At 38.2% G+C, this 13,755-nt stretch overlaps 2 protein-coding genes across 2 annotated transcripts; one reads left to right on the top strand and one right to left on the bottom strand.

The window, feature by feature from the left end:
* Positions 1-2,147: 2,147 nt before the first annotated feature.
* LOC145739401 (cysteine-rich protein 2-binding protein-like) lies at positions 2,148-3,038 on the top strand. The gene is made up of 2 exons (XM_081994833.1): positions 2,148-2,277; positions 2,862-3,038. Exons 1-2 carry the CDS (start codon positions 2,159-2,161, stop codon positions 3,031-3,033), a joined length of 291 nt encoding a protein of 96 aa, XP_081850959.1. The 5' UTR covers positions 2,148-2,158; the 3' UTR covers positions 3,034-3,038.
* A 1,994-nt stretch (positions 3,039-5,032) lies between these two features.
* On the bottom strand, positions 5,033-12,338 carry LOC145739398 (uncharacterized). Its single transcript, XM_081994829.1, has 2 exons — positions 10,897-12,338; positions 5,033-5,231 (listed from the first exon to the last, which is right to left on the bottom strand). The coding sequence occupies exons 1-2, from the start codon at positions 12,336-12,338 to the stop codon at positions 5,033-5,035; spliced, it is 1,641 nt and encodes a 546-aa protein (XP_081850955.1).
* Between the last annotated feature and the right edge of the window lie 1,417 nt (positions 12,339-13,755).

Below are 13,755 nucleotides of genomic sequence, written 5' to 3'. Positions count from 1 at the left end.
TCCGTTTCCCCGGAGCTAAGCAAACGAGTCACAGGTTTCACCGTTCCCGCTTGCTACACCGTTTCCCCGGTGTTCAACAAACAGGAACAGGACCAGAAGGATTACCTAACTGTTTTCACAAAAAAAAGTAACTGAAGCCGGCGCCGTTTTACCAGAAATACCCTCAAACGGAAAACCCCGGAAAAATATAAAGTAGAGTAAAGTAAACCAAATAGAATAACAATGTAAATTGACAGAGACATCAGAATCCAAAAACCTGTTTTTTTTTTTTAATTTCTGTTGGACTGGATTTCTCTGGTAATAAATTTGCGTTTACTTGTGCCGCTTGTTTGGAATGGTTGACAACATGACCGTCTCCATGACTAATTTACATTTAAAAGGGGAAATTATTGTTGTAATTTAGTTATTGTAATAATTTTTAGTACTGTCAGGTAATGTCCATAAAAGGTCTAAAAATATTGAAGAAATATATTTAAATTTCAAGAATGATATATATGTATATGAATATATATATATATATATATATATATATATATGATAAAACACAAAACAGGCTTGTGCTAAATATTAATGAAATTCTAAATTTTCTTAAATGTAATATTGGTGCTGTTTGTTTCTACTCGTATGTAAAGCATCGCACGGCAAAATTTTCTGAAAAGTTCGTTTTTCATTGTGTTGTTCATACAGTGTTTAACGACAAGTGTCCATGCAATACTTAAATTTCTGGGAGTTGACACTTGTTGGTTCTTTTACCATCAATTCAAAGGGCAACGGTCTTTATTCTTGCTCAGTCATCTTGTCACAGATTCCCACATTTGCATTCACCATACCTATTGTACTTACAGTAAATACTTACGGTAACGAATACCCAATGAAACGGAAGTTACCTTATTCGGTGGTACGGGGAAAGCGTGTAACGACAATGAAAACTACCTACGGACCTAAGACAAATAGAGCCTCCGTTGCTCGCTGTTTCCCCAAGCACGCAACAGAGGTTTCAAGTCTCGTGACGCTGCCAGTCACACAGCCGCTAATCCCTCTAGTATCCCCAAACCCGTTTACTACTCCGTTTCCCCGGAGCTAAGCAAACGAGTCACAGGTTTCACCGTTCCCGCTTGCTACACCGTTTCCCCGGTGTTCAACAAACAGGAACAGGACCAGAAGGATTACCTAACTGTTTTCACAAAAAAAAGTAACTGAAGCCGGCGCCGTTTTACCAGAAATACCCTCAAACGGAAAACCCCGGAAAAATATAGCAAATACCCCAAATGAAAATCCCCGGAAAAATATAGTAAATGCCCCAAATGAAAATCCCCGGAAAAAATACTGAAAATGCCCCAAACGGAAACCCCGGAAAAATACTGAAAGTGCCCCAATTTGCAGTCTGTTAAAATAACTACAGTTAACGGTACGGGTTTAAACAGCAAACAGAACAAATACCGGACGGTCGGTATGTGCCTATTTTTTACTTACAGATTCGCGGAGATAAGAGATAACGGTCGGCACGGATCGGCTTAGCTGGCTGGTTTCGATCTTTTGATGATCGAAGAATCCCTATTTTCCGGTTCGGGGCCCTCCTTTATACACAAAACCCACGGTGGGGGCTGTCAGTGGCGGTACCCACTCTCAGCGCCCACCGAACCATTTCGAACGGCCCCGGACGGCCCCGATAAAATTGCAGAATTACTACTTTGACAACTACTTTTTTTTTTAGTTAAAAAACCATTATATATAGTACTAAAATTTGATTAATTTTAGGACACAGAAAAAATTTAAAACAATTTAACAACATATTGACGTTATAGCTATCATTGTTACTCCTACCATTGTTTTAGGTGGGCACAACATTAAAAAGACATGAGTTTTAAATAATTAAATAGGCAAATAGGTATATACAACTTACTTAGTGGAATTTTTTATCTCATTGAAATAAAATTATAAAATTGTGTATCACTGAATTGGTCTTTATGAGTACTCTTAAAATTTGATGTAATATTTAGGGCATTAGGTTTGGTTTAAGAAAGTTGGTATACTTTGTGACTGACCCTGTATACAAAACCGCGTTTTACCTTCACGTCACGCGGTCTTATTTACTATAACAATATGCAAACTTTGAGAAAAATAAAACCACTAGTTTTCAGGTATAAGCCGCATTAAAATGCTGAAATTGGCCACTAAACTCACGGGCGGTATACGCAAAGAAATGATACTGTCACCGTACAGCAGTATTTACTTGAAGCCCTACATTAGACGAGATTCAGAAACTATACCAAATTGGTAAATTAGCTCTGTTCAGTGAGTTCTGACTGTGGCGTCACTTATCTCATAAATGCTACTGAGAAGCTTCTAAAAAATGTCTGAAGCTTCTACAAGTGTCTTAAACCTTCTCAGAGTTGTTTTAAATTGCCAGGTGCCTCTAGGACCATTTTGAAAGTGTCAGAGACCTTTAAATCCTACTGAGAATATTCTAAAAACTCTCAGAGTCCTCTACTTGTGTATAAAACCTTTCCATAACAGTTTTAAATTGCCGGAGGCATCTAGGACCATTTTGACAGTGTCAAAGACCTCTAAATGCTACTGAGAACCTTCTAAAAACTGTCAGAGGCATCTAAAAGTCTCTTAAGCCTTCCCAGACATGTTTTAAATTGCCATAGGCCTCTAGGACCATTTTGAAAGTGTCATAGAACTCTAAATGCTACTGAGAACTTAATAAAAAGTGCCAGACGTTCTAAACCTGCTAAATATTTTAAAAATTAATCCCACATTTTGCCGGTGATGGTGACGCAACAGTCAAAAGATGACTGAACAAACAATATAACGGTTATCTAGAACGGTTTTGCCTTAACAATAAATGCGTCAAGGCTTCGACTAATGGCAGAGGTGCAAATAGTGGCAAACAAATCCAACCCGGACTTTGTACTACCACCTCCCCTGGACTGCACCTACGTGCAACCCGAACACATTCCAGCCATAAACAGCTTATGCAACCAGTTTTTCTGGCCTGGAATCGATCGTAAAAAAGTAACTTTTTAGACACCCTGTATAAGGATAACCATGGTGGAGCAGAAAGTACTTTAAGGAAGTTGCAGGTTGTTTGCAGGAAGTTGTATGTAAATATGAATGAAATAAAATAGCTCAGTGTTACCCTTATATCCCCTAATACAAGTCGTGATACTCTTATTAATTACGTCTTCTAATGGCTATTGAATCCAATATCTATTTTTTAAGTTAATGAATGAGTACAAAAACGTGTCTCGCCAACATTAAATAATATTAAAAATAAACTAGGAGAAATTCGCCATTTACAGTTTTCATTTTGTGCAGACGTCGCCATTCGTTAAAAAAGTGATATTCTTGGGCTCAGTCATTAAAGAAATACTTTTTGCAATAAGAAAGGTACAATACAATTCACACACGCTGTATATAAGGAAATCTTCTACTCTATTACAAAATGGTGCTAAAATCGTTTTATTTCACAACAATAAATTAACTAATATTTAAATAATTTTTTTAAATATTAGTAGTCATTTTTCACAAAAAGGGGATTCAGTTCCAGTGTCCCCGTTTCTATGACTGTATGACCAGAGAAACAAATAATGAAACATATTTTTTTCATACAAAATAAATTCCTTTTCCTTAAGTTTTTAAACTGAATAGGAACCTGAGTGTTAACATTTAATATTTTTGTCATTTAATTCCTGTAGTTGTTGAAATATATATTTTTCGCAAATGTTGCTCGGCGGTTTATGTCGTTACAGTTGGTAAATTATATTCTTTAATTAATTTGTAAATAAATTGAAAACAGTGACAGATTCTAAAAAAGATAAACAGGAGAAACATGTTTTTGAATCGAACAAAACATTGCAGAAAAATAGACTGACTACTAAAAAATGTGATATAACCGAAGTAAAGTAGAGTAAAGTAAACCAAATAGAATAACAATGTAAATTGACAGAGACATCAGAATCCAAAAACCTGTTTTTTTTTTTTAATTTCTGTTGGACTGGATTTCTCTGGTAATAAATTTGCGTTTACTTGTGCCGCTTGTTTGGAATGGTTGACAACATGACCGTCTCCATGACTAATTTACATTTAAAAGGGGAAATTATTGTTGTAATTTAGTTATTGTAATAATTTTTAGTACTGTCAGGTAATGTCCATAAAAGGTCTAAAAATATTGAAGAAATATATTTAAATTTCAAGAATGATATATATGTATATGAATATATATATATATATATATATATATATATGATAAAACACAAAACAGGCTTGTGCTAAATATTAATGAAATTCTAAATTTTCTTAAATGTAATATTGGTGCTGTTTGTTTCTACTCGTATGTAAAGCATCGCACGGCAAAATTTTCTGAAAAGTTCGTTTTTCATTGTGTTGTTCATACAGTGTTTAACGACAAGTGTCCATGCAATACTTAAATTTCTGGGAGTTGACACTTGTTGGTTCTTTTACCATCAATTCAAAGGGCAACGGTCTTTATTCTTGCTCAGTCATCTTGTCACAGATTTCCACATTTGCATTCACCATACCTATTGTACTTTACACCGAATAATCGTCTATGTAAGCAAGTCTGGTAGGAATCTGGGTCAATCGACGAGTATTTAATCAGCTTCGCTGGCTATCTAAAATCAATGGTCTCCGGGTCGGTCGGCGAGCAACAGTTTCTAACTTGAAGTGGTGGGACGGTTCGCTACCCTCTTAGGATACCAGGCTGAAAAGAGAAGGGTTCTCTCGCAACTTGAAGTGACCGTTTGAACCCTTAACCCTATCAGTTTACTACTCGGTCCTTTGGTCACACCGTACAACAACACCTTGCGTGCCCCCCTTTACGGTGTAACTGAAGGGCTGAACTAGACTCGCCCTCCTCGTAACTTTCATGAAGGAGTCGGTAAATACGGCGTTAGTAGCCCTTCTAATCTGGGGGTAACAATAACTCTACTGTATTCCTTATTTTAATCATTTTATAATAAACGCGGCTTGCCTGTGACCTAAGTTGTTTCTCTATCATCCCTCACTACGCACCCTTAAAAGTGACAATATCAGACTGAAACTGATTTTTATCATCTGCTATAAAATCTGGATCGTCATAGTCTTCTTCACTGCTATTCTCAGCAACTTCCTCATCAGAATCAGTCTCTAGCTCTGTGTCCAATTCTTGCTGTGGTGGTAGATCCCCCACTGAATCAGATACATCTGACTGTTCTTGATTAAAACTGTACACAAAATCAAAATTCTGAGGTTTTGTTTCCACAATAATGACGTCACGACTTCATTGGAAGATGAATCATAAAGGCGGTAACCGTTAACTTCACCGTACCCCACCAAAACCATCTGTTTTTATTTTTTTTTTTGGTATGTGACACATAACTTTACTACCAAAAACACGAAAATCAGCAACATTTAGTTTCTGACTAGTCCATGCTTTAAAAGGTGTGGTTTTAATACCACTTAGTGATGGTCTATTATACAAGTTCACTGAAGTGTTTACAGCTTCAGCTCATAATTCCTTTTTGAGATTGGTTTTCTGGTGTAATATGTAACATTTTTGTAAAATTGGTTCAAAATTCTGGTTGCAGAATTCTCCGCCATTATCTGAACGCAAACACTTAACTTTTCTGTTTGTTTGATTTTCTACAATGGCCTTGAGAAGTTTAAACATCTCAAAAACTTGATCTTTTCTCTTCAGGAAATAAACAAACAACGTTCTGCTACAATCAACCTGCGAAAGTAAGAAATATCTGGACCCACCTAAAGATTTGACCTCCATAGGCCCACAAACATCAGCATGTACAACTTCAAGTAAAGTACTGGCCCTATTTTTACTACTAGCAAAAGGTATACGTGTCTGTTTTCCCTCACAACATACAATACAAGCTTTTGTATTTTCGAGTCTTAGTTTTGTTCAAAAAATTATAGTTCAAATGAGCAAAACCTCTGTACCAAATTTCACTAGATGGCTTCGATACGTAACGTTCTTGCTCTTTCTCTAACGAAATTTTGAACGAGATATTTCGAATGAATTCTAGTACTTCCAATAAAGGCATTGCAATTAGGTTGAAGTTTGAAGTGATAGGTAGTGGTTCAGAGATTGTAACTAGCCATAAGTTGTAGTCAACTTCTTGAACGTTGACGTTTGACATGTTCTTGAAAGAATGTTCTGTTGTCTCAACAGTTGCGCTTCGCATATAGCATCGCTGTCGATAGGATACTGGAGGACGTTAAAGCAGATCTTCACTCTTGTCTGCAGATTTTTACAGTTCTCTAAATTTTGAAGTGATACATACAATAAAGAATCATCATCTCTCGCGATGTAATTTTTAGTTGTTTGAAGAATATGAAAGAAACCTGTTCGATTATCCAAAATTGGGATAGGAAATGTTCTAAAAAGTGTATACGCTTCAGGTTCTACTAATGGAATAAGAAGAACAAAAACTACTTTGTTTTCTGATTGGTAGGCTTCTAATTCAATAATATCAAGATACTTAGCAACACTTGAAGTGTAAGTTGGTAAAGGAAAATTATTTTTAGATAATGTTCGTGAAATCTCCTGGAGAGAAGTGATTAACCCTGGATTGCTACCCTTATTTTCAGAACTCAATCTGCTACATTGGGTACAGGCGTACCCCAAATACAAAATTAAATATAGATAACTTATTTGAAAAAAATTAGGTATATAACAGAAAAACCACCTAGAATAGTATTCCAAATATTTGATTTATTTAACAAAAACGGTTTTTTTTATATCATTCCGCACAAGTTGGACATATTTTCTTTTGGTGCTGTAAACAAATAAAATTTTTGCATACAGCACAACTAACCCTGGATTTTCGAACTTCGCGCCTCGGACAAAATGTGCATCTACCTGTGGTAGTAGCTGGTCTAGGTGCTGCTTCTACGACGTTTGGAAACACGAGCAGATATGCTACGCTGGGGAACACCTTTACCCAGGATAACAAATATCTCCTAAATAAGCACACAAATACGCTGCACGAATATCACGCATAAACAACCTACCCGTAAAATGAAACTACTCAGAAGGTCATGACCAAAGCGCCATCTGTTTTCCACTAGCAGGATATTTAGATAAGGCTGGGGTACGAGTGTACCCCAAGTAGCATTCCAGGGTTAAATCAATAGGAGTGATTATTGAGCTATGCAAGATTTTTAATCGAGCAAAGGTGATGGCATTTACAATATCATCAAGATAGTTTTCCAAATATACGTAGCTTTCCATTAATGATTGACAGAAATTTAATACTTTTACTTGCGCTTCATAAAAAGCTACATCGTGTGTTCGTTGTGTGTGACTTAATACATTCGTTAAAATATTCGCCATCAGCGTAATCTAAGTTTCCTGTAATGGATTTAAAAATACCACCTATACCATTGACTAAACCTCGTTTACTACGAAAAGCGTAATTGTATGTATCAGCTAAAATTTCTTTATATTTTTGTTCTACTGAGCTGGCAGTTTGCCTTATGAGACTAACATGAGTTTGAATTTCAACGTTAAATGATGTCATACGGGTGAAGGATCGTTAAATGATGTTACTAAATCATCAATTATCTTATTATTCTCGCGTATACTGCATGCGGATTGCTTGAAGGTCTTTGTAAACAAGAAGTGTCCATTTGTCATTAGATATTTTAACTGTACCTGCTTCATGGTAAAATATTCCTATAGTATTATTAATGGGGGATATGAACTGAGCGATGACTTGCGATGTAATTCCGAGGAATCTGGAACGGAAAACATCTAGTCATAGAATGGTTTCATTCTGTCGAAATTTATTTTTCAAATCGAGTTAGTAGTTTCTGGATGTTTCATCAGGGTCTTTTAAGTAAATGAAAAGGCCAGAGAATAACCACTTTAACAACTTATATTTAACATCAAATACAAAACGTGCTTGGCAGCTTTTAAAAACAGAACAACAACCCGAAAAACAGGAATCAAGTATTCCCAACATTTTACACCTAATTCTACCTTGACAGTTGACACACTGTCGTTGAAGACCAGTAAAATTTGCTGGTTTAGGTTTTATCGAAAAATAATATAATTAAAATTCGAAAACGGCGCACCACCTTTCTGAACGGGACTCACCTGTCTAAAACTTCCTGGCTTGAAGGAGAGCGCTCTCGTTAAGAAATGTGGATTCGTCGGCTTGGATGGACTGGAGTGAGTAACACTCGCGAGTCGCGGTAATACGAAAAAAAGTCAAAAAAAGACGTGACAAGTTGAGTACGCTTTTAGCTTGATGCTGCTAGGTCGACACTTTGAATGGTACTGTCGCTATTGCGCACGCAGTTCTAGGTGTCCCTTATGATAGACAGTGTGCCGTATTGTCGCGGAAAAAAAGGTAAAAAAAAGAAACACGAAATTTATAGGTCCTTAAGCGCATAAAAAAAAAGAGACAAGTTTTAGAGTTTATGAAACACAAGATCAAGTCAATAAATAAACAGTAATCAACATTCCACCCACCAAAACATATGTGTTTTAATCTAGTTAAAAAAAAAGAAAACAAATAAGCAAATAAAGATACTAAACTAAATTACGTGGAGTTGCAAAGACTTTAATTTATGGGTAAAGGACATACTTTTACAACGGGGCGTTGTAAAGTACCCTTGGCTGTTTTTAATGTGACCACTCGTACCACGCCGTCGTTACCGGGGTGCAATTTGAGCACTCTACCCAAATCCCACTCTAGAGGCGATTTTTGTTCGTTCCTAATGACAACCAATGTATTTTCCTGAATGTTCGGATAATGACTTGACCACTTTGTACGTTGTTGTAAGGTATGAAGGTATTCATTGCTCCAGCGCTTCCAAAAATCGAATCGCATTTTCGACAGTAGTTGCCATCTAGATAGGTGATTAGTATGAATTTGTGTCAAATCGGGCTCTGGAAAACTCGAAAGGGGTTCAGAAGTCAGAAAATGGCCCGGTGTTAACGGTAGAAGGTCGTTTGGATCTTCACTTATTGGACCCAAAGGCCTTGAATTAAGAAGGGCCTCTATTTGGGTAAGAAGAGTGTAAAACTCTTCGTATGTCATGATTTGACCTCCAACTACACGAAATAGGTGAGTCTTGACGGACTTGACACCTGCCTCACTCAAGCCATTGAAATGGGGAGCCCCCGGAGGATTAAAATGCCAGCGAATGCATAATTTTGAAGCTGCGGCCTCCGCCAAAGAGGTGAGTTCGTTGCTAGCTCCTTTAAAATTTGTTCCTTGATCTGAATATATGTCAGATACGCGGCCTCTTCGAGCTATAAACCGGCGCAGACACGCTAAAAAAGCGTCTGTTGTCAAGTCTGAGGCAAGTTCTAAATGCAATGCCTTTGTGGCACAACACACAAAGACGCAAATATAGGCTTTATTTAGACTTTTGATGCCTCTGCGCTTGGTTGGGGTGACTGCAAAGGGCCCTGCGTAGTCAACACAAACGCGAGAAAATGGTTTGACTTGAGAAACTCTATATGACGGGAGGTTTGCCATGTACGGTTGCAAGCTTCGAGGTTTTGTGCGGAAGCACTTTATGCATGTCGAAAGACAGCGATAAATTGCGCTTCGCGGGCTAATGATCCAGAAATTTTGAAGAAGTATATTATGTAGGGTTTTTAATCCTGGGTGTAGATTTTCTCGGTGGGCGTGTTCTATAATTAGATCGGTTAGTCTATGATTTTTAGGCAATAATATAGGATGTTTTGTCTCGAAGGCGAGAAGGGAATTTTTCAATCGACCACCCACCCTAAGGATACCCTGGTGATCCAGGAAAGGCGAAAGTTTTCGAAAAGGTTTCTGGATCGTCAAGGTATGTTTAACCGTACGAATAAGGTCAGAAAAACATTTTTGCTGTACGAATTTCACCAAGACGTGCATAGAAGTTTGCAGTTCGTCGGGTGAAACATTTTTCGAAGTTCTCGAGTGTAAAAGTCTATGTTTCGGATTGAGGCGAAGGATATAAGCGATAATGCGCTGAACAGTCTGAATGGCCGAAAATTTTGAGAGCAGAAGATCAATTATGTCCAGGTTCTCGATTGCGACGTGGTTAGTTAGAACGTTCTGTTCTTGCGATACATCTGGAAATTGTGTTGTATAAAATGCAGGCTGCTCAGGCCAAAGCTCAGGGGGGGACTCAAGAAATTCAGGTCCGTGCCACCACAAGTCAAAATTAATGAGCTCAGAGGGTGTAAGACCTCTGGAGACACAGTCAGCTGGATTTATTTCCGTGGGAACATAGTGCCATGTAGAAGCTTTAAGATTTTCTTGTATATAAGAAACTCTATTGGCTACGAAGGTTTTCCAGCGATGAGCAGAGCCCTTGACCCAAGTGAGCGCAACTTGGGAATCACTCCAGGCATAAGTAGCATCGAAAACATACTTATCGGAGTATGACTTCGTGACATAAACGATCAATTCGGTCAGAAGGTGAGCCGAGCAAAGTTCAAGGCGTGGAATCGATACAACTTTTAGTGGTGCAACTTTCGACTTTCCGGAAATCAAGACCACCTTTGGCGTTCCACAAGAGGTAATGAAGCGAAAATAAACAACGCATCCATATCCTATGGAGCTGGCGTCGCAAAAGCCATGCAATTCTACTCGTAAAACTGAATCAGACACAATCAAACGAGGAATTCTTATATTAGAAATATCGGGTAATTGTTCTTTAAAACGTTTCCAGACTTGTATGATGTCCTTTGAAGGCGTTTCGTCCCAGTCTGTTTTTGCAAGCCATAATTGCTGCATGATATGTTTGGCCGATAGAACACAAGGTGATAAAAGACCTAACGGATCAAAGATACGTGCGATTTGGGAAAGAATACTCCGTTTTGTACAGAGAGAGTCAATTGGGTTAAACGAGTAACTAAAAAAGTCGGACTTTGGATCCCACTGTAGACCTAAAACTTTCAGGAAAGTAGGACCATCAGTGTCGAAGCTAATTTGAGTGTTTTCCGAAGGCACATTAGACAGAATATCTGGACAATTACTGGCCCATTTGCGTAACTCAAAACCTCCCTTTTTGAGGAGTAGAATCAAATCGTTCTGAAGGTTTAGAGCTGCTTTAAGATTATCTGCACCCGCAACGCAATCGTCAATATAGACAGAGCTTTGAATTACTTTCGAAGCTAATGGATAATTTTCCTGTTCAATTAAAGCTAGCTCCTTAAGCGTACGAAGGGCCAGGTAGGGAGCTGAGGAGATCCCGAAAGTAACTCTATTCAGAACATATTCTGAGAGAGCTTCTGACCTTGAAAAACGCCAAAGAAATCTCTGGTAATTTCTATGTTCAGGCTGAACGAGAATCTGACAATACATCTGTTTTATATCACTTATAAAGGCAATAGGATGAGTTCTAAATTTAAACAAAATATCAGTTAAATCTTGATGGAGTTTAGGTCCTGGAAATAGGACGTCGTTGAGGCTATAACCACTTGTAGTTTTTGCACTGGCATCAAAAACTATTCGAAGCTTCGTGGAGACGCTGTCAGGTTTGATGACGCAGTGATGAGGCAAATAAAATGCTGTAGAGCATTGATAATCGCGAGGGGAGATTTGAGATATATATCCTTGTTCGATGTAATCTCGAATGAAGTCGGAGTATGCTTTGTATAAATCAGGGTTTTTACTAAGTCGTGATTCCAAAAAATTAAAACGACGCAAGGCTTGGGTATACGAGTCGCCAAGGTTAGGTTTTGAATGTCGAAAGGGAAGAGACACAACAAAACGTCCCGACGAGTCTCTGTATACAGAACTTTTGTAGATATTTTCACACTTAATTTCATCGGCAGACATAATGTCAGAAGGACAAGAAGGATTTTCAATTTCCCAAAATTTCTGCATAAGCTGGTCAACCTGTGGCTCGCAGGACACATGACTGATCAACAAAGACGTGTTCTGGGCAGAAAGCATATCGGCTTTTCCTTGAAGTACCCAACCAAAAACTGTCTCAAGCGCGACAGGTTGCCCAGGCTTTCCGAAGATGCGACCCGGGCCGAGAATATAAGGCATAAGTTCTGCCCCAATGAGCATATCCACGGAACCTGGAGTATCAAAAGCAGGATCTGCAAGTTGCAAATTAGCAATATGATTCCAGTCGGTTTTCATAACCTGCACTTTGGGTTGATTTGAACAGACTTTTGGAAGAATGACCGCGTGAAAATTAAAAGTAGGCTCTTGGTTAGAACACGGTTTTATGAGACACTGCGTAACTCCTTTGTTAGATATTGAACGTTGATCGTTAATGCCTTCAAGCGATATGGACGAATGTTGGCGTCGCAGACCAAGGCGATTGACAAAACGTTCCGAGATAAAATTAGCCATTCCCCCTGTATCGAGGAGTGCCCGAATTTTGTGGAAGTTACCCTGATTATCTTTAATTTGAATGACAGCAGTTGAAAGGAGAACTGTAGATTGTGCGAATGAGTGGGGAACTGAACTGCTGCTGCATTGCAAAGCTTGCAAAGAACCCGAGTTCTCAGAAGAAACTGCAGAAGTACTTGCAGAATGTTGTGGCCCTGTAATATCGTTAGAGGGATAAGAAACCGCAGGGTTTTGGTTTAGATGTAATAGGGTGTGATGTAACTGATTGCACACGCGACACCTTGTAGAAGACTTGCAATTGCGTGCTGAATGACGAGGGTGCAGACAATTTAGACAAAGACTATTAGATTTTGCAAAGTTGAAACGATCGATGGGAGATTTGGAAGTGAAAATGTAGCAACGATAGAGAGCATGACTTTGGGAACACAAGGCACATTTGAAGTTGGAGGCTTGATTTGAAGACCGCCCAGATACAGCATCTGAATTCAGAAAGACAGAGGAGGGTTTTCTGTTTCCATTACCCGAGGAAACGTGCTTGAAGTTAGTAGAGATTGAAGCATGTTGGACAGTCTCCAAAGCCATTGCCGTGGCACTTAAAAAGGTGGTAAGCATTTTATACGTGGGAATAGTTTCTTGGTTATGTTGGAGTTCAAACTCTGTTCTGGATTTTGTATCTAATTTGCGAGCCAAAATATTGAAAAGCACAAAATCCCAACCGTCCGTATCAATATTTTGAGCCTTTAAAGCATCTATATTTTCCGTAAAGGTATTTAATAAATGTCGAATATCTTTTGGAGACTGTTTTTGTAAGCAAGGAGCGTCAAAAATTTCATTTAAGTAGGCAGTGGCTAAAAAACTTTTATTTTCATAACGAGTTACAAGAGAATTATAGGCAGTTTCATAATTGTCTTCAGTTAGGGGTAAGCCCTTAATAAGATTCAGTGGTTCTTGCTTCAATGAAGTAATCAAATAGTGAAACTTTTCGACATTTGATAAATTAACATTAGTGTGAATGATGCTCTCAAACAAATCGAAAAATGATGGCCACATTTTAATGTTGCCCTCAAAAATAGGAATATTGATTTTTGGAAGCCTGGCGGCCGACAGAGGTGAAGTATTTTGCGAAGTGTTAAAATCAGAGGCAGCGGGAGCTTGTGCAGGCGATTGAATAGAACGGACCTTGGACTTTACATCATAGAGATATTTATCTGCTAATTTTCTTATTTTGTCTTGGGCAGCAAAGTCAGTATCACTGGCAATTAAAGAAATAATGTCATTGTGAATTGATTGAAAATCAGCATAAATTTCCTGCAGAGCGCTCTCGTTAAGAAATGTGGATTCGTCGGCTTGGATGGACTGGAGTGAGTAACACTCGCGAGTCGCGGTAATACGAAAAAAAGTCAAAAAAAGACGTGAC

Source organism: Ips typographus, unplaced genomic scaffold (genome assembly GCF_016097725.1).
Source record: "Ips typographus isolate SLU unplaced genomic scaffold, UJ_Ityp_2.0 IpsContig119, whole genome shotgun sequence".
In the NCBI taxonomy this organism is placed as follows: Eukaryota; Metazoa; Arthropoda; class Insecta; order Coleoptera; family Curculionidae; genus Ips; species Ips typographus.
Note: the sequence above shows the minus strand (reverse complement) of the source record. Positions and strands in the feature narration are given on the sequence as shown.